Genomic DNA, 21,087 nt, shown 5'->3' with positions numbered 1-21,087 from the left:
AATGTCCATGTGTGTACCTCTGTCTCTTTTTCTCTCTTTCTCTGTCTCTTCCTCTCCCCGTCTCTTTTTGTGTTTCTCTCCGTTGCTCTATCTCTTTCGCTCTCCCCCCTCTCTCTTTCACTCTCTCTCTCTGTCCCCTTTTTTTATATACTGGAATTCTTGATAAGATGTCACTTACGAGTCATCTATCGCATGTAAATATCAGTGGCTGATGGTGTTTAGTCCATGCCCAATAATTGACTGAGCGTTTTTAAAATGGCTTTGCGTTTCCTTCCGGCCTTACATGACACCTATTACTGCAAAAGCAGTAGCAATTGGGCTTTGTGTGTGCCATCAGACATAGCCGAGGAAATTAATAGCTGAGAAAGGGGAGATGAGAGACTGACGGCAGATGTAAACAATGGGTAGGTGCTGACAAAGGACAGGCCGCCGGGACACTAGTGGGGAGCAGATGAGTCATATTACTGCAACGCTGCACAGATTGAAATGCCACTGCAGTTGCTGAATGTGCACATAATTTTTGGGCTAGATTAAAATGCTGTCACACTTAATTATTCTCTTAAGTTCCTTAAGACATATTTGCATTCAACAAGCAAGTTAAGTAGCATTTTTTTAAATTGAGCTAATTTATTCTTCTACGGCACTGGACCATAAGTGTCTGAGTTAAATTTAATACTTCAAAGCAAAAAATAATTAATATATTTCTCTGTGTACAAGTCAAACTTGTGTATAAGTAGGTCGCCCTTTTTTACTTTGGTTGAATTTTACAAAAAAGTGAGTATAGGTCTACCCCTGACTTTAGTAGTTATACCTATCATGGCTGTGTGATATTAAAATAACGAAATTACGGTACTTTTAGACGCATTTCTTCATCGTATATCGAATAACATACTGTTGGGGTTATAAGGGGAGGGTGTGGCGCGGAAACGAAACAAGTGCGAGGCATTGTGCACGCATGTAGACGCAAATGCCGAAACTAATGGTGCAACATTAAAAAAAGTTGAAGTTTCAATTCTTGATTTTTTTGACACGGTTGAATGTGAATTAATCTAAAAACCCTCAAAGTCATCATCAGTATCTGATAGGCCAAATAGCTCCTCCCATTTAAATCCTGGACAACCTCTCCTTCCTGCTCGTCATTTGTGCAAATATTCTCGTTTCTTTTCTATGGGTGGACCTCAAATTGTTTGAAATTGAGGTCTTTGGAGATGATTTGCTCTTACTTAGGACGTTCTCTACCCAAGTGACAACCGGAAATCAGAAATCAGAGCGTGGGAGGTTGCCCTTCGCTATTTCTCCACCTGACATCCATGCAGGCTTGTTTAAGCACACGTTTGAGGACTGAGAGAGAAAAGTCAAGCCGTCTTTTCCTTTTCATAATGGGTCAAAGTCGGCCAGAAAAATGATCCACGCAGCCTCGTTGTTGACAACAAAGAGGCAATAAGGTGGCACTTGACGAAAGTGCATTTGGAAATGCAAAGGCACTAAAATGGACATATATTTAGTATAATCATTGTAAGCCATGTAAATGACATGATATTACTTATTTCACATTCAAATTAATGTTATTTAAACACAGATATGTGGGGGGAAAAAATCTTGTTTTGAATAATCTGGGTATAAGTCGATCCAGCAACATGGGGGTTGAAAATGAGGAAAAAAACTCGACTTGTACGAGGAGAAATACAGTATTAATCCATTAAAGGGCTTGGTCATCAACTTTTTGGTAGTGAAGTGACAGACTTATATTTGAAATCATCCGCCAGCTGTTTCATTAACTGTAATGGATGCAAATAAAGGGAAGAAAGTGCCTTCTTTCTAAAGATAGCGTCCCGGCTAGACCAACCAAGACCTGCTCCGTGTTAGGTTTCCTATCCTTGCTTTGTACTGCTTGCCCAACCAGGTAATTCGGCCACTGATCAATACCTCTGCTTCTACAGCTCACAGTTTGAATCCATCCCAGCAAACAGCCCAGCGGATAGCTCTGTTTTTCTTCTCTTGTTTGTCATTCACAAACTCAATGGCTGTGAAGAAATATTGAAAACGTTGTTGCAATAAAAAAAAAAGTAGTACATTTAGTGTGTGTGTTTTTGTGTGCGTGCGTGGGTGTGTATGTGTGTGTGTGTGCATGCATGCACTCATATTATTGCCACCTGCTAAGCTCATCTTATTCCAATGTGAAATCACTCGGTCAGCCTTCATCTTAAATCTGCCTTACGTTAGGCCTGAGCTCACCACTTCTGTCTCATCGATGTTTTACTGTCTTTGACGTTTAACTGTCGGCAGCTTTCAGCAGAAGCTATCTACCTACTGTCCCTCTGTCTGTCGAAGTGATTTGCCTCAACCCATTACATGCTTGGATGCTGATGGGGTCTGTCAGCATGCGTTGCATGCCCACAGACAATTAAACGGAAACACAAGGCTTGCTTAATGAAGCTCGGCAGGAAATAACATTCTCAAACAAGGTTGTTTTACCGTACAGATAGAAGTTGACAAGGTCCAACTCAGTCGTGTCAGGAGGAACCACGTGAATTCACTGGTGAAGAGTTTTGCTTTTATACACCGGCAAATTGTGTGAATGTATGGATGAATGATTTGAGCTATACATGAGATCAATGCACTTTTTTTAGAGATATTGTATTTGTGTCATCCTTAAGCCCCTGCCCCACTGAGGGGCAAATACTGTAACTGTCAGTGAAGGTAGTGGCTCGACTGACCTTATCAGGGTTTGTCAAAGGTCACAAATGTTTGCCAAACCTTGAACAACATGTTACGATAGAATAGAATAGAATAGAATACCTTTATTCTCACTATATAGCTGGTATCCAATGAAATTGGGAGCACTGCTCATTTTACTGCATATTAATTAAATCCAAACAATAAACAGAATAAATATTAGAGAATAAAAACCATAATATAACAGAGTGCATTTGTTGTCTTCATTTTGTTTTTGTTTTTCTGGTATTCAGGGGAAAAAGTCTGCTTGCCTGGCTTTTTTGTGTCATGTAACGCCAACCAGAGGGCAAGAGTTTGAAAGTGACCAGGATTAGTAACTTTAGGCGAACAATAACGAGATAAAATGAACCTCTACCTTGGCCAATACTCGACAATGTTCACTTCTCGATGCAATAGGGACTTTACCTTGCTAAATTATTGCTGGAAGTAATTGTGAGAAACTTTCATTATCTGTGTGCAGAAAAATATTATTTTCTGCGCACATTGTGTATTTTGGACGCACACTAGGCCTTTAAATTATTCCGTTGCTCCTGGCAGTAGCTAGAAGTAACTCTCAGTATCAAAGAGTTTGGAGGCCCCTGTTACAGTGTTTTGAAGGTTGTCATAAATATTAACATGTTGTGGCTTGGTTAAAAGGACCCTGATGTGCAAATTCAATTTTTTGGAGCTTTTAGCTATCCTAAAATGCGAATTCCTCACCAGAACCCTTTTACTCCCATTCTCTCATCTGTTTATTATTGCACGCTCAGTCCCAGCCTTGCCCAATCAGAGCAAACGACATTTGATATCGCCCATGCAGACTAAACACGTGCCCGAATTCGCGGAGCAGTCAGTGGTACACTGGGACAACGTCATGAAAGGAGCGCGACAACCACACGGTGAAAGATGGGATTACTTCTGGATTAGAAATAAAGCAACCCAAAAAAAGAAATTAAATTGCCATTGTGCCAAAGGTGATACAGTAAAACTCCTTGACGAAACCTGCGTGGACAAAAATACCCACCAGTGTGAAAAAGAAAATCCATGCAATTGAACCCTTTTTCTCTTTCTTACTTCCCCACACAATAAAAAATCCCCCTGTAGTATAATACAAAATGTTTTTTTCTACATTTGCCTTCCACTGAATTTCACTACGGCGAAAACAAGCCTGCAACAAAAGCCTGGCTTGGTTTATACTTGACGCGCCAGCACACGTTTTGCAGCACTCTATACTCGAAGCGGCTTTACCCCACACCCAGATGATATTCTTCCATACTAAAGGTGGCAGGAAATAGAGTTTACGGCACACAAACAACACTACTATATAACAGAGGTAGACAATCCTGGTAGGTTCAAATGATCTAAATTCTTCCAAGCTTTTTTTAAAGACTCATCACTCTCCAATGTGGTGCTCGCCAAGGAGTTGTTTACGGTAGTGTGGGCAAGTTGGCAAACAGGCTCAAGAGTAGAATGTAATCCATGCTGTCTTGTTCAGTTGGTAATCTATATTTCCTAAAGAATAGCCACACTATCCAGGATGTGTTGTTAGTACATGTGATACTCCTGCTTCTCTTTCAGGTCTTGTATAATCCCCATGAGAAAAGTATCATTTTTAAGTGGTTGTGGTAAGAGGGCTTTATTACATTCTGTATATGCTGACTTCTGCTTTTCTTACAGAATTTACACATCCATTTACTTGGTCCTCGTCCACATAAACATGAGTATTTTTGAAAAATGTCAATTATTTATGCTTTGGCCTTTAATCTACATTCAAATTTCAAGTTAAACTGAATAAACTGTCACGGGGGACCCCGAGCCCGAACAGGATGCGACCGACAACCGAGGGGTTGGGTTCAAAGAGTTTATTACAACAGAAAGCGCACGTCTGGCGTGGAAAATAAGGGTGTCCAAAAAGGGAACGGGAAAGTACAAACAAAAGTCACAAAGTACGAAATAAGGGAGAGACGAGAACGTCTAGGAGGGATCAGTCCAACTGAGGAGTAAGGCAACGAGGGGGCGGAGGCTACAGGAGAACGACTAGGAACAAAGTAACAACAAAAAACATAAAGCGAGCAAAAATACAACTAGAGAAAAGTACCAACCAAAAGAATCACAAGCGAGAGGGACGCGAGGCATGGGAGTTCACTGGGCGCAGGGAGTATGGCGAAGGAATAACCCAGCGTCGCTGTCCGGTAGCGACCAGCCTTAAAAAGACCCTGATGGGTAATGGGGAACAGGTGCGCAAGGCTGGTGACCCCGCCCCCTCGTGGCACAATCGAACACTGCCTAGGCACAGAGCAAACACACACACATGATATAAACGACATTTTTTAGATCGGCAAGTAAAAAATTTTGCCCCGTGTGTTTTGGCGAACTGGGTGGGGAGGGTGGGGGGCGGACTTTCAGGCTAAAAATGCATTTTAATGCATTACTTAACTCTGATTTGAACAATAATACTATTTATGTATGTGTAATATACTAAATAGCAGTGTTACAGTAAAAAAAATAAGGCATTATGGTAATTACATTACTCTTGTAATGGATTACCCCCAACACTGCTAGTTAGTCTCCACCCTAAAATTGCTTTCCTCAAACTCTTGATTGTTTAAAATGACCTTCAAGTTATGTGTTAAAAGTGTCAGGCGTTGCTTTGGCTCAAGCATGAATGTTTAGAACAGCATTTGAAGCAATTAAATGACACTTGGAAGAAAAACACTAGTGAGGAAATTATAAAAACCCTTACATCAGTCCAATTGTCTTTCTTTGCACGTTCATTTTTAGTTTCACCGATCTGTTGCTGTGCTCCCATATTTTCCATTACGATTGCAGAATGCATATTCAGAATTTGTCTCGTATGTCTCGTATGCCCAGTATGACGCCTGAGAACTTAAATGTTTATTTTTTCCCTGATTCGGCTTAGTTCTGTAATGCACTCTGTGTTATGGTTTTAAAGCTCTAAACTCTGTCACAATTTTTGCTCTACTTTTTGTGTGTAATATCCACATGAACTCTGAAGCTTTATTGAAATTAAATTAAAAAATTTAATGACTAAAATGTTATCACTGATCTATTTTACATTGTACCTACATTTTTATAGCTAGATATTATCTAATCTATGTGTTATTGTTTCTGTTTTCATATAATTTACAACATTAATTTCATTTTTATGAAGGCAGTTGGCTTCCAAATCCTTAATCCTACTAATTGTCTTATGAATTATCTCCATCAGCAATGCAGGAACAGAATAATTGTTTTTAACAGCTGACTCTTATTTATATGACTTTTAATGGCAATTACAAGTGTTTGTTTGTATCCATTATACTGTAAATAATCGTGAGAGGCACACATTTTTTCATTTCTTATTTCACATAGTTTCCTTGTCACCTGATTGAAAGGTTTATTTACAGTGTCAAGCTACTTAGTTAACTTTCTTCATTTTTTCCTCTGCTCGCAGGCTGTGTGTAGGAATATGGAAACACTATTAAATGAGTGTAGTAAACGGGATAATGCGTATGCAGGCTTGTGCATCCAACACGAGCGTCAAGGTGATGGAGATGGGTCTGCGCCAGGCACTTTAATCACCCAAATTCTCTTCTCCTTCCCCCTGGCCATCTACTCATCTCATTATAGACAGGAGAAGGTGAGAAGTGAGGCTTGTGCCGACCTCACCATTAATTATTGAATCCTGTCTTCTTTTACTCTGGCTTCTCATCTCCAGTCTCTGATAACCTTTGCATAAACGAGCACTGGCTACCTTGTGGCTATTATGCAGTATAGTCTGTGGTACAGCAAAGAGGTGTTTATAAGTTGTACTTCTATTTACAAGCATGCATAATGCTGACACAGGTGGATATATTTGAAAATTGGGGTGTCATTTCTTATTTTGGCAGAGCTAAAATTGAGTCAATTGTGTCAAAATAGCTGCTGTTGTGGCAAAGTGGTGCAAAATAATTATTGTTCTGGCTATTACTGCAATAGCATTGTTATGCATGCAGATTTATGAACCTCCTGTTATGCAAGTCCATTTAAATTGCTCTGTTGGAAGCCTGCTAATGGACTTTGCTGAGGTCAGCAAAGTGTTATGCATACCGTTAAGAAATCTGAAGGTGACACGACTGTGATGCTGAGAATTTCACTATTTTTTTTTCTTCTCACCCATGCACGTGCTTGTTTCCTGCAGGTGTGAAAAGACAACATCAAGTGTCGACCAACTTGAAAGCTCTGAGGAACAAAAAGGAAGACATTGTGAGCACCATGTTCAGCACCAAAAGGTCAGCACAATGTCATTTTTCATACGTGGCCATTTATATAGAGATTAAGTACAGACTTGGTGACCTAATCCGAAGTACATACATAAGCTTTATGTGCAATCTGCAATTTATTTATAGCTATTACATCTGATAATCCTTCACTTGTGTGTAAATACTTCATTCAGACATGTTTTAATACAACTGGGCTTGGTTATTTATTTATCTATTTCTTTGTCTGTATTTTTTTCATTTTTACTGTGGCATGTGGTAGAATACATGCATAAATCATTTGTTTTAGTCATTTATGGATATTTTTGTGAGCTATAAATGAAATTGTTGCTTATCCAATGTGAGTAAGATGAGTTCAAGGAGTGAGACGATTCCTTGAAAAGCTGGGGTTCGAACAATTTAACAACTAAGAGTTATTTGTCTTAAATTAACTTGCAAGTACTCCACAAACAAATAGTTTATCGCGGCATTTATAATATGAACTACAACTGCCATAAAAAAATACCTCATGAAGAAAAACAGTTATGTAGAAGGCATATGCACGTCACTGTTATGAAACAAAAAAAAAAAAAAAAAAACACTCAATGAAATAAAATAAACATTTAAAAGAAACTAACAAACTAACCCTCGGCTGGATGAATACACTGTAGATAATGTGATATTCTGAAACTGACATGTCGTGCAGATTAAAGTACAATATAGACAAACACTGTATTTTTATATACAGAAATTTGCATGAAATGAATGGCAATTTCACTGCTCTTTTCAGTAGTCATCTTTAATTGTCGAATTCAATATAACAATAAATGAAAGATGGATACAAATAAAGTACATACAGCTATCTAGTGGATGAATACCATTTCAGCAAGGCTCTGCTCCAGAGCCACTGGTTACCAACTCCCGTGTCTATGCTGCCCCGTATTGTCATAATGTTTATGGGATTTTGCTGCTCAAAGGTCAAACATATTCTGGCTATTACTGGCCAAATAGCGCCATAGGAGGATCATTTTGCAATAATTGCTATTGGTAGTTACCAAGATTACTTGTCAGAGAGAAGCGCAGAAAAATGTCTTGTGGTAATGAGGACTGAGCTTCAACACAATGCTGCATCCAGCATCCACCTGTCTCCCCATAGTGTGTGATCATCATACTGTGGGTGAGAAGATGATTAAACCAAGCCGGCACTTTGTCTTGTGGGAGCTGTGTCAGCACAGCAGATGACACGGATATGCTCAAAATGACTGTAATAGGTTGCTATCTGGAAATTCATCGCTTCTAAATCATGTTTGCATTTTTGCTGAATACAAAACCACTCGTTTTTCTCCGTCTAAATTGCTGATTGAACCATAAAGTGGTGAAGAAAATCTTTGTAACTGGTAGAGGGTGCTTGTGTCTTTTGGAGATTTATTTGTGAATTCTTAATATTGGTTTTCGTCTTGGATTCCAATGTCACAATTTTGTATACAATCCTAGAGTTGAATTAAAAGTTCCATTAAAATCTAATATGAACATAGCAAATGAGCTTATAAATTAAATGGATTGAAGGATAGCGCAGAGGCATGGATATTTCCAAGCAAACATTCTTGGTGCTTATGACGGTCTTAAACCCTGTAACGTAATCTGCTTCACTCTAATGAACAAAACTGGAGAGTGCAGCATTTCCACAGCTTGTTTGTGCCTAAATGTGCTCATTAAAATGCAACTGGAGTGCTGTTAAACAGACTCTTTTATTCGGGAACATTTATGAAGCGACGCCGCCACAGCTGTGATTTTTGGTTATTCATCTAAGTCACTCTTGCAATGGCTGATCTGGTTGCATGGTTTCATAAATCTACCTCATTTTTAAAGAAGATATAAATCCGACAGAATCTTTTCGTGCTGCTAATGTGTAAGATCCCTTCACCACTAATGTGTTTTTAATGCTTTCTTGCTGCCTTTTTAGGGGAATGTAATGAGTGGATTGAGTAAATTCTGCAAAGACGCAACTTAGGAAATATTCATAGTTGATTTGGTGAGGTCTTAGGAATCTAGTCAGAGTTGAGAATAGAGACCGAGCCTTATGGGTTTTTCAGGACCGATACAGATTATTATTACAGTAGTTAGAGGAGGCCGATAACCGATATTTGGAGCTGATATTCATTTGCAGTGAAAGTGTAAAAATTGGCAAGAAAATAAATGAATACTGCAAACACTGAACTTCATTTAAATGCCTAAAGCATGTTTATTGAAATACACAAATAGAAAATAATAGCTCCAGAAGTGTCTGATTTTTCTAGACTCACAAATACCTCTTATAAAGTTGAATTAAATAAACAGCACTGTGAAAATTGTCTATAGAAAATACATTAAACGTTAAACATAAATTCAATGACTTGTCTTTGAAGTTTAATAAAAGTCAGGGTGATGAATCCTGAGGTGGGACCACAGGTTTTTATTTTTTGTTACTATTGCTCCCTAATTTCACCATTGCATGTTTTGCACACAGCCTTCCCTGGTGTTGTTGACCAAATGAAATACTGCCAGACTGCACTTTTAGACTTAGGTGCATCCATTTGTAACAAGGGTTTGAAAAAAAAATAAGAGAAGTTTTATAGGTGGGGCCCACATGTTTACATATGCTCAACTCTGCTTTAATTGCTTTTATTGATTACGTGTGTGGTGAAAACCGTAATTACAAACGAAAAGTGCATCAATCTCATTATAAAAACAATTAAACGAAAACATACCTTGATATATCGATTTTTTCACACATCGATGTGTGAAATATATTAAAATGAAATTTATGACATTCCCTCATGATAATTCACAGATAGCGTCAGATAGCGTTTGCAGACTGTTCGATGAGCGCGGCCGTCTGCAAACCCGGAAACGGCAAAATCGGCAAAATCGAAAGTACTTCTATTGGCAAAACCTTTCCTTTACACAAACAAAACAATAATCATCCATCAAAATGCAACAATCATTCAACAGTATAGAAACAATTTTCTTAGCATTATTTGAAACAAAAAACATCTCGTTGAGTCTGCCCTAAATTCTACACATTTACATTGATTTCTTCATATTGGCCAGTTGGAAGGGCCAATACCGATATACGTCAAATTTGTAAATATCGGCCCCGATAATCGACCTGGCCGATAATCGGTCGATACCTAGTTGAGAACCCTTGTCATTGCTCAAAAATATATACTGTGTTGTTGTTATATACAGTATATATTTTTGAGCAATAAAATATATACAGTATATAACGACATCGAATGAAACAAAAAACAAGTAACAAGTAAGTAACAAGTAACTTTAACATTCTCTGACATAAACTGCAATTGAACTTACCGAGCAAAATCGAAAGTTACATCCTGTGGCAAATGAGTGCTCCAATTTTACCATAAAATTACTAGATGGAAAAGGACAGAAATCCAACAAGATGGGTTGTCTCATGAAATTAAGTCCACGAGAATGAGCCAGTGCGCAAAAAAATACAGTAAACAAAAGAATGTGAGAATGTACCGTAATTCTCCAAATATAAGATGCACTTTTTCCTCCCCAAATTTGAAGGCCAAAAGTATGAGTGCATCCTTTAAATGGTAACTTAAGGTTTTGATTTTTTTTTTTTTTTTTTTTTTATCTGACACCATTCAAGGAAGATTGGTCCGTCAGCCAAGCCGATTGACATTGAGGAGCTTTGCACTTAATTATTAATTGTCATGTTCTAGGTTTGTGTTGGTTTTGTTTTTGCTTTGTTCCTCTGAGTTCTCGTTTTCTTGTCCCATGTGTTAGTAGTGTCTTGTTAGTTAGAGCATGCCCACCTCTCCTTGACAACTTGTTCTCTTGTCAGCCAATCAGCTCCCTACACTGGGGTCCTCAACCCCCACCTCTAAGCCAATACATGACAATTATGTATGTGAAGGGAAGCAAGTAGCGTTCGGGGACCGGAGTGCATGCTGGCAAATGTTAACCCACTGCAAATGCCTGCTGATCCAATCATTATTAACAAGCTGTCACCCCAATACTGTAAACTGACTCCTTGGGGTGAGTTTCAGGGTTTGTGTGGTTGTCACTTTCTGTTTGGTAAAATGAACCATATAATTCTGTGAATTATTTTACTGATCTTTTTGTGTATTTTTTTGACAGAAAAAAGGCACAAGTATAAGTTGACAATGCCAACAATATAAGTGGAATATCAGACCACAGTTGGCAGGTCATTGAACAACCAACAATGCAATGACATTGAAATATCAGACCACAGTTGGCAGGTCATTGAACAACCAACAATGCAATGACATTGACCTTGTGCAATGAGTTCCTTTGCTGGAAAACTCTTCCGTCATACGTTCAAGCTCGCACGTCAACAATGTTTGATAAACTGTAATCAACTCTGCTACTTCATATGTCTCTTTGCACTACATCAAAGACAAATCTGCTGCGCAAGCGAGACTTTGATGAACCAGTTAACAAAAATAGCAAATGACAGCATCAGCCAGAGGATGTAAAACTCTGGAGTAAAGCAAGCAGCAAAGTATTTTTTGCTGACATTGGGCATGCTGATGCCACAACAAAGTCATGGCACAAGACTGAATCAAGATAAGAGAACAGACCCCAATGATGTCCGAATTTCATGAAATGGCTGTCACAAAATACTGTATCTCTGCCAATCACCATTTGTTTGTTTGGGTGTTTCTTTTTAGCATGGTTTCAAAGCTTGTCTGCATGAAATTTTGTCGAGGAGACTACCAAACAATACAGTCTACGTATTTTTTTGATTTTTTTTTTTTTTATAGAATATATAAATACAGTTCTAACATCTGTTTGAAATAACTTATATGGTGCCATTTTCTTCACATTAAGGCACTAGTGTTACTTTACGGCATATTGATGATCTGGAATCAGAGTTTCCCTAGTTCAATTGAATACTTTTTGCATCATTTTTTTTTGTATCGTGGTAACAGTTGCAACATTTTTTTAATCAGGTTCTGATATTTCAAATGTGAAGATTCAATGGCAATCCATTTGAAAATTATGTAAAAAAGTATTTTACTGTTACTTCTGGTTGTCACGCAAAGTTATCAAAGCTCTGGTTTTAAGTTTACAAATATCTCAAGGGAAATAGATCTCTAGTGATGTTAATTATCTTTTTCTTCTACAGTTATTATTATCCTATATTTAACTGCATACTGTATATTCGCTAGAGAGGCTTGATCCAACAGCCGTACGCTGTGTGGTTGCTCTGACATGTCAGTTATTTGGAGTGGGACCTGGGGGTCCAAACAGATTACAGGCAAGGAATCGTTTTTTTTTTTTTTCTCTCAAACTCATGACATCACAAGGCTTTTCAAATGGTCACTCCTAATCGGTTTTACATTATTGTTCATCCCTCTCACATCAATCGCTTAATCCATAAAGTGACATATGCAGATTTTATGTGTGGCTCTCTTGTTCAGATTAGTATGTTTGCCATTAAAAGCCGCATCTGACTTGTTGTGGCTGTTTCAAACATGTTTGTAAATGTATGTCAGTTATTGTCATAAATAATTTGGTTCGTCAGATGAGAGGAATCTGAAACAGATTAACGATATCAGCAGAGATCCATTTCCAGAATCTTCAATGAAACCGTGGAAGGAAGTATTAAGCGCCTAGCATAGTGCTTCTGTATGTCGAGTCAAACACAAACTGATTTCCATCCGCCGCACCCGTGATCGAGGAAAACAAGGTGGGCATGGAAATTTTGCAACATCTGCTTACATCCAGGGGAGTGTATCACACATTATCCCACAAAAATCAAGTCTTGGATTTAACACAGGCATGCACACATACCTTGTAAGTAGCCAAAAATGTGTCGAATTTGAAAATGTTGCTGTTTATATCATTATACAAACTGTTACTTTGCTATCAAAACACATTTTCATTGTTTTTGTTCATGTTTTATTGAAGGGAAGGATGTTGAGGGAACAAGATGTTTCAGATGCCAATAAAACAAAAAATATTAGTGTGAATGTCACTGATGTGCAGAAAAAAAAGTGTTCACAAAAGCCAGTTTTCTCTTAATTTGTCCAAAATAGCTTGGTCTACTAAAGAATGGACTTAGATAGAATCATCTTTTTTTTTTTTCCTCAGAAATGGAATTCTATATTTCATATGATACTATCTACTGTATGTTTACACCGACATTGCACACAATATTCCGTCAGCCTTGAAAAATGAGTGATAATGCTCCAAATCATCTTTCTTGAAAGAGTTCGAAAGAGTAATTTTTACTTTTACAAGCCATGCCTAGATGAATGCTGCAATTTATAAGAGGTAGTGACCAGTTGCAAAGACTGTGCGAAAAAGCTAGCTGGTCACTTCAGTGACGGAACGTGGAACACTCAACTAGACGTTTGGGTTAGCATGAGCCTCTAGCTTCATTGCGCTACTACACAGCTTATGTAAAAGATGCACAGAGGACAGGGTTCACCATCGGGGCCATTACCAGACACTCGTCTTTGACCCGTGTTGTATCATAAACAAACAAGCTTGTATTTCTTTTTAAATGTATTTTATTTACTGCTTAGCAGTAAGCACACAGCGCTTTTGTATTTGACATGTCATCATGACTATTGACAGTTGACACTTCCTACTCACGAAAATGTGGGACCAGACCAACATGCATAGCAAAAATCGACATATAACTGATAACTGTTTTTATTTGTCCAGCTCACTTGAGAAAAGATTTTCCTCCATAAGGCCTCAGCTAAAATGAGTTTGACATTACTGCCATAGAGATACAATGAATTCTACTGCTTGGAGCCACCAATCTCATAATGCAATGGTTTTGGTTCTGGGCAAGTAAAGCCAGGCTAGAAAATGTTTTTGGGAAGCAGATATAGGCCGGCTGCATTATTTATTTACTTATTTTCTTTTTCGTATGATAAATCATAAAATTATAAATTATTTTTAAACTTATTTTTTTTTTATTTTAATTCATTTTATATTAATTTATTTTAAACTTTCCATTCACTTGCTGCATTCCATGACACTCCCAATTTCAACTGCGGCCTCCTGGCACTTCGACAAAGATGAGATGACATCGATTTTCATACCAGAAAAAAACATTAGAATAGAAAACACGTTTTTTGCCAGGATCGTGGAGATGAGCAGGTTTGTGTACAAATTGTGTACAAATACTTGGTATATCAATGAAGCACTTCAAGCTTATAGTATCACTGGTTGCAGTGAGTGTGGATACCAGAGTTAAACATCAACATGGAGACCGCAAGCAAGGATAGTTTGTTCCATTAACTGGCTGCATTAAGAAAAGAAATAGACTTGGTAATATTAGAAGGCCAATGGGTTTGTGGTTTGTCTTGAATTTCACTAAAATATATATCAAACTGTTCTGGCCAGGTATTTTTCCCAAGTGTATTTGGAGAACCAGAAGGATTTAGGTCAGTCAAGGAATTTGTTTGTTATTATGCATTCAAACCACTATGGATAGTATTATTGGCAATTTGTAATAACAGTAATCTGTTTCCTTTTAACCAGAATTTTTTACAATTTGGATCGATTGTTGTAAAAATTGTTATACACATTAAAAAAAAAGAAAAATACAACAAATTCCAAATTATTTTTTTCTGTATCAAAAATTTAATTTGTTTTACTTCATTGGTTCCTCCTTATTGACAACTGAAATCGGAGAATAGTAAATTGTATTATCATTCTATGACATGCAAACTTATAATGCATAATACATTTAATTACAGTTAACCGTTGCCCTCCTTTTTTTATTTAGATAGCCATCTAAGCCTGACCCATTAGGTCCTCCCCCTGTATCTCCTTCTTCAGGTCATTCCCTTCGCTTTCCTGCTCCTTCCGTTTGATGGACGGTTTAGAGCTCATGCAGAAGCTGCACCTGGTGCCCTGGGAGACAGCTGACCCAAGGGTAAACACTGAAAAAAAAAGAGTCAAATTAGCGTTTTATTCCATTGCTCAGTTTGAAACATCAGGAGTGGCAGCAGTTCTCAATGTCATCTGGAGGATAAATCCTTTTCAACCAGAGGGAAACAGAAAAACATCAGCAATTTCATCAAAATAAATGACGGGCAAAATTAACCTCTACACTTCTTAAAGAAAATTCATAGTTCAATCTCAAAATTATATATATATATATGTGAAAGGAGGGTCAAGTAAGTTATTGAATCCTTGGGTTCACAATGTGTGTTCATCCATCCATTTTCTACCACTCATCCAGACTTGAATGTCCTGGTACATGCCAGGGCCTCATACAGGTGGGATATGCCGGGTTAGGAGGCATCCTAATCACATGCCCTAGCCACCTTAAGTGGCTTCTCTCAATGAGGAGGAGCAGCGGCTTGAGCCCTTCCCTGATGACCAAGTTTGACCAAGTTGTATCAGGGCTCTCGTTGGGTGTGCTGATCTTCATCCGACCCGCTTCGCACTTGGCTGCGAACCGCTCCAGTAAGAATGGGAGATTACGGCATAAAGAAGCCACCACATCATCTGCCAAAAGCAGCGGTGCAATGCTGAGACCACCAAACTGGAACCCCTAAACAGTTCGGCTCTGCCTAGAAATTTTGTCCATGGAGGTAAAGAACAGAATCAGTGACAAAAGGCAGCCTTGGCAGGGTCCACCCCTCACTGCAAACAAATTTGACTTACTGCCAGCAATGTTGACCAAACTCTTTCATATGTGGTAAAAGTACATAACAGCCTGTATCAGGGGGTTTGGGACACCACACTTCCAAAGCACACATCACAGAATTCCCCAACGGACACGGATGAACACCTTCTCCAAGTCCACAAAACATGGCAAACTACCATGCATCCTCGAGGATCATGCTGATGGTGTAAAGCTGGTCCATTGTTCCACGGCTGAGACGAAAACACCACTGCTTCTACTGAACCTGAGGTTGAACTTCATGACGGACCCTTCTCTCCAGCACTGCTGAATAGGCCTTACCTGGAAGGATGAGGAGGAGTGTGTTCCCCCCATAGTTGGAACTCACCCTTCGGTCCCCCATTTTAAAAAGAGTGACCACCACCCTGGTCGGCCAGTCCAGGGCCTTTAAGGGGCCTTGCCAGCAAAGTGTTTTTTGACCGCCTTAAGGACTTCTTCCACTGAGATCGGAGAGCCCACCTCAGAGCTTCCAGACTCCGCTTCCTCAAACAAAGACGTGTTGGTGGAATTAAAAAGGTCATTGAAGTATTCTGCCCACTGAAACACAGTATTCCGAGTTGAGGTTATTAGCGCTCCATCTCCACTGTACATAGTGTTAATGGTGAACTATTTTCCCTTCCTGAGATGCTGGACGGCGAACCAGAATTTCCTCGAAGCTCTGAGTCATTTTCCATGTCCTTACCTAACTTCTCCCAGACCCGATATTTTGCCCCAGCCTACTAGCCCCACCTTCAGGCCTAGCTCCAGAGGGTGTAACACAGTCTGGGCAAGGGAAACCCGTGTCCTGTTTGCCATGGGTTATATATATATATATATATATATATATATATATATATATATATATATATATATATATATATATATATATATATATATATATATATATATATATATATATATAGTTAAGATCAAGTCAAGATCTGAAAATATTTTTTTTTCCTGCAACTGTTATTGTTGTCAGTAGCTATTTTTTACTCTTCTTGCAGCTCTTCTACTTTTTTGTTTGTTCATATCAACATCTTCCAGGTCAGAGTATTATGGCATGCTAACAACCATGGCCTGAAAGGAACTGAAGAGAGAGCACCTCAGGGTAGTTGGCTCTTTGTTAAGCATGGCAATTCACTGCCACCATTTCAAAGCTGGTCTGCTTTTGCATTTGTTCAGTCTTTGACAACAATTTTGTCATTCTATTTCTTATGACTTATGTAAGGACAAGAGCAAATTTGCAAAAAAAGTAATGCAAAGACATCTTTGCTGTGCCACGTGTATGAGTAATCATCTTTTTCCAAACTTCTTTGACTTTTTCGGGGGACATATCAATGTGCAGAGGTGTTGTCGTTAACTATTTATTATTGGGTGCGTGTTCCTTTCTCGCCCAAATTTAAGTGGAGGCAGTACCATTCTTTGTCTTAACGAGGTATACATGCTTGTAACTTGTAAATGTTCTCTGATCCATATGGTAGTTTTTGCCGGTTGTTACAGCCCTGGCTTTCGGTATTCATGCTAAGTTAATGTTAAGTGTGCAAAAGAGCAACTGTTCCTGTTGTAGGAGAGATCTTTGCAGAGCCAGTGGATGGCATGGATCGCGGCTGTTACAGCAGCAGGTCATTTTCACCCTTGGCTCCCAACTTATGATCTAACCTATGATCTTCAGTTACTCTTCTTGCTTATGTTTTTGGCAGTTTGCTCTCAGTTTTTGATTCACTTTTGTATTAGACAGTTTGGTTTGCATGCTAGCTTTTTCCTGATGACAGTTATGTTTGACCCAAGTTTGTATTTATTGTAAATAGCCTTCTTTTCTTTATAATACTCCTTTTTGTAAATATCTATCAGCTGTTTTATTTTTGTAAATAAATTCATAAATTCAGGATTCCATCAGAGACCGAGAGTCATTTTCCAATCCTCACTTATATTCTGCACCTCCTTCTAGATGGGAGTGTGACACAGATACATTTTCCTTCACCATTAAGACTACTGACTATTACAAAATAAACTTAAGAGATTGTTCTTTGATGTTATGCCTGATCCGCATAGCTCAATGTGAAAAATAGTCTTATCCATACTGATAGGTGAGGGATAGTTGCAGCTTGGCGTAGTTTCTGAAAAAGCATCTCTCGCTGTCGTTCAAATCAGCTTAATGCCAGGATACCAGCGTTGCAAGATAACAGGTCTAACCTAGGCTCATGAGCAAAACTTTAACTACTACTTTTCTTTTACTACTAACAAATAAAAAGCATCATTGTTAATTAATAAAAATATTTACAATTCTAAACACTCACTTTTAATAACAGGCAGTTGTCAAATTATCGTTAAACATATACAGACATATTCCACATTTATTTAAAAAGCATTTTTTGGGCACCTTCATTGGTTTAGGGTGCCAAGTATCGAATTTTGTTCATGTTTTTTAATGTCATGTAAAACTACAGTATAGATACTCAAGCCCTATTGTAAATAATTGATTGCTGATTGAAATAATAGCCTTTGTTGACAATGATTGATGTAAAGTACAGTAAGTCCAGCAGAAGAGAAGACTACCTTTTCAATAATTCAATGACACATTCTTCACATCTGTCTAATAATGTTGGTCATGCGATCCTACCTTTTACCATTGTGATCCAGGTTATATCTGATATAGTTTGTTGTAGGTGCTTTCTTTACAGATCTCTGTTGTATAACGGAAATATACTGTATGTACTGTAAAATAAACTAGGGATGCATTTAAAATGGCAGGCTTTTGTACTGTATTTTTGGAGCGATAGCGCAAAATGACATTGACGGCTATAGGTACGGGTAGCCAGGTTTCAAACCCATGAACAAATCTGTTTTTCAAGCAAAATTTTGAAACAAAAACATGGATCCCAAAAACAACTAATAAGAGTTGCTGGAGAACAGTCAGTTTTGCATGTCAATCACAAATGCTAACAGCTTATTGCATAATGCAAACAAGAGGTGTTGTGTGGCGGACACTAGGACCATGTCTCTCACCCAGTAGGCATGTCTCTATGATCCTTTGATGCTTTGAACCTGTTGGCTTTGTCTTTGCTGTTTTGGACTTTGTTGTATCAGTTTTTGTGATGGCATGCGAAGAGTAAAGATCTCCACTAGCACAGCAACGTGTGGTTTCTTCGCCTCGCCACATTGGTGACCCCGGACGTTAGAATGGGTGACCCCGGATGGGTCATCTTGCCATATTATTATCCCAGACGTTAGAAAGTTTCGTCAGGCTGTTGGAGATGTAGTCTCGCCACATGGGTGACCCGGACGTCAGAATGTTTCAGCGAGGAATCACCGCAGACGTCCCACATCGTGACATTCCTCCACCAGCCTACTATACGTCAGGTAATGCAGCAAGCTGGTACCACGTCAGCCAGCCAACACCCCGACGAGGGTCCTCTCACCCGTCGCCCAGTCCCTTGGCGCACCAGGGATCGAGCCAGCCAGCAACAGGCTGGTACGGGCGCTGGTGAGAACGGCTGTGCAGTCCAACTTCGGAGTCCCTGGCCGTTGACCGGGATCTTCCAGCCGGGCGGCCTCATCTACTACCGATGTCCGTCCGGCCTCAGCAGTAGACCTCCAGCCATCATCATTCAGCCGCCCCTCCGATTCACCATGCCCGCAGGTATGGTCCGAGTATACATCGGAGTGGGTCAGTTGGTGTTGGTGCCGCAGCAGGTTCATGCCCAGGCACAGTCTGGGACGCAGCCGTGACCGGCCGTCCCTCGGAGGCCACTGTGCCTGCCAGCATGCGGGTCAGCACTGCCACTCCGGCTCCTGCGGAACTTCAGAACATCCCTTTGCCAACGCTACCTCATGGTTTTCACGCTGAGCGTCTCACCCTTACTCCCGTCGCACCTGGGGCCCTGGTGTCACATACACCGCCCAGGACCGGACTGAGTCTCAGGGTGCCAGACTGGTGAATACCCTGTGGGGTTTTCCGTTATGCCTTTCTGGGTGTTCGGGGGGGAGCTGTGTGGCGGACACTAGGACCATGTCTCTCACCCATTAGGCATGTCTCTATGATCCTTTGATGCTTTGAACCTGTTGGCTTTGTCTTTGCTGTTTTGGACTTTGTTGTATCAGTTTTTGTGATGGCATGCGAAGAGTAAAGATCTCCACTAGCACAGCAACGTGTGGGTTCTTCGCCTCGCCACAGTAGCATAGTTTTAGGTGTCCGCCTTAGCTGAAATGCTGTAATGATGTACTCATTGACCATTTTCAGACTCTTGTCGAATCTTAAAAAAAGAGTGAGGAAAATGAAATAATGTTGTGTAAGTGTTAAAAGATTTACACTTGTTCAGATTTACACTTGTTCAGATCTACAAGGAGAGGGGAACTGTGGTTGAGCAGATGCATGAGTATAAGAGAAAGAATAACAGCAGGGGCTGGCCCTTTAAGAGAACTTGCATTGTGGGTAATCGACGGGGGGGTGGAAATCTTCGCGGCTGCAGAGAGAGTCAGAGAGAGTCAGTGGCCGCTCACCACGCACCGTGTGGTGTGCGTTGTCAAAGAAAAGAAGGTCCTCCGTACAACTAAGTACTACAGTTGGGAGATCACTAGTTATAGGAAAGAAAGGTTGGCAAATGCCCCTTTGCTATATTAATTTATTGAATGCACTATGTAGTTTTGTCGGTGCGTATTGCTTGTTCATTCTTGGCTCTTAATTTAGTAATTAAAAAAGTCGTTTGCATCACAGTTTTAAAATTATGCTGTCATTTTTTGGGTTTTGGAAGCCATAATAATACCTTTAAAAAGGATTAAAAATGTAGAAACGGATGAAAGTTTTCAGGGCATGTCTCTTTCATTTTCAAACTTCTACGCCGCTTGCTTCAAATGGATGTCATTTTAAGGGGAAATAGGGGTGTGATTTGTGAAGATTGCAGCTCGCGGGCATAAGCCCATCATGTCAAATTAATTCTGATTCACTAACATAAGCAGTGTGGTGAGGAGAAATTTGGTGGGTGGCACGTCCTGAATCTGACCGTGAGTTTGTCTATATCCCAATGTTGTGCAAAAGAAAGAAAACTGCTACACAATGATTAGTGAACGAGGTCCACAAAACAAAATAATACACGTTTTAGTGTATAATGTGGTTTTGGATGTTGAACCGAAGCATGACTTATTACATCCCGCTGGCAAATCTAACTGGTGAAACAGAGGGATCTTAAAATAAACCACCCTTTCTGCGTTACAGTCTCCTGAGTGTTGCTGAATTCAAATCACATCACAATCACTATCTACCCTGAGCTCCGTTGCCTAAGGTTGGGCTTGTGACTCATCAAAAAAAGGAGAGAGCGTTAGGTAACATAGTCGCATCCTGTTCATTATGCATGCAATGTCCATGTAAAAAAATGTAATGTAAGAAATTACTATGAAGAGTACAGAAACAAGGTCAAGTTCAATAAGTGAGTGTACTCAGGACATGATGTGAATGTACATGAGCTG

At 39.4% G+C, this 21,087-nt stretch overlaps 1 protein-coding gene across 7 annotated transcripts in view; it reads left to right on the top strand.

Moving 5' to 3' along the window:
• Window positions 1-21,087, top strand: part of oxr1a (oxidation resistance 1a) — a 176,655-nt gene that overhangs the window by 13,607 nt on the left and 141,961 nt on the right. For all 7 annotated transcript variants that reach the window (XM_088411797.1, XM_088411795.1, XM_088411793.1 and 4 more), the window contains exon 2: window positions 6,896-6,986. In XM_088411797.1, coding sequence (XP_088267923.1) covers window positions 6,970-6,986 — 17 coding nt within the window. In that variant the 5' untranslated portion in view covers window positions 6,896-6,969. The remainder of the gene's footprint in view (window positions 1-6,895; window positions 6,987-21,087) is intronic.

Source organism: Hippichthys cyanospilos, chromosome 3 (assembly GCF_059441005.1).
Source record: "Hippichthys cyanospilos isolate Australia breed blue-spotted pipefish chromosome 3, RoL_Hcya_1.0, whole genome shotgun sequence".
In the NCBI taxonomy this organism is placed as follows: Eukaryota; Metazoa; Chordata; class Actinopteri; order Syngnathiformes; family Syngnathidae; genus Hippichthys; species Hippichthys cyanospilos.
Note: the sequence above shows the minus strand (reverse complement) of the source record. Positions and strands in the feature narration are given on the sequence as shown.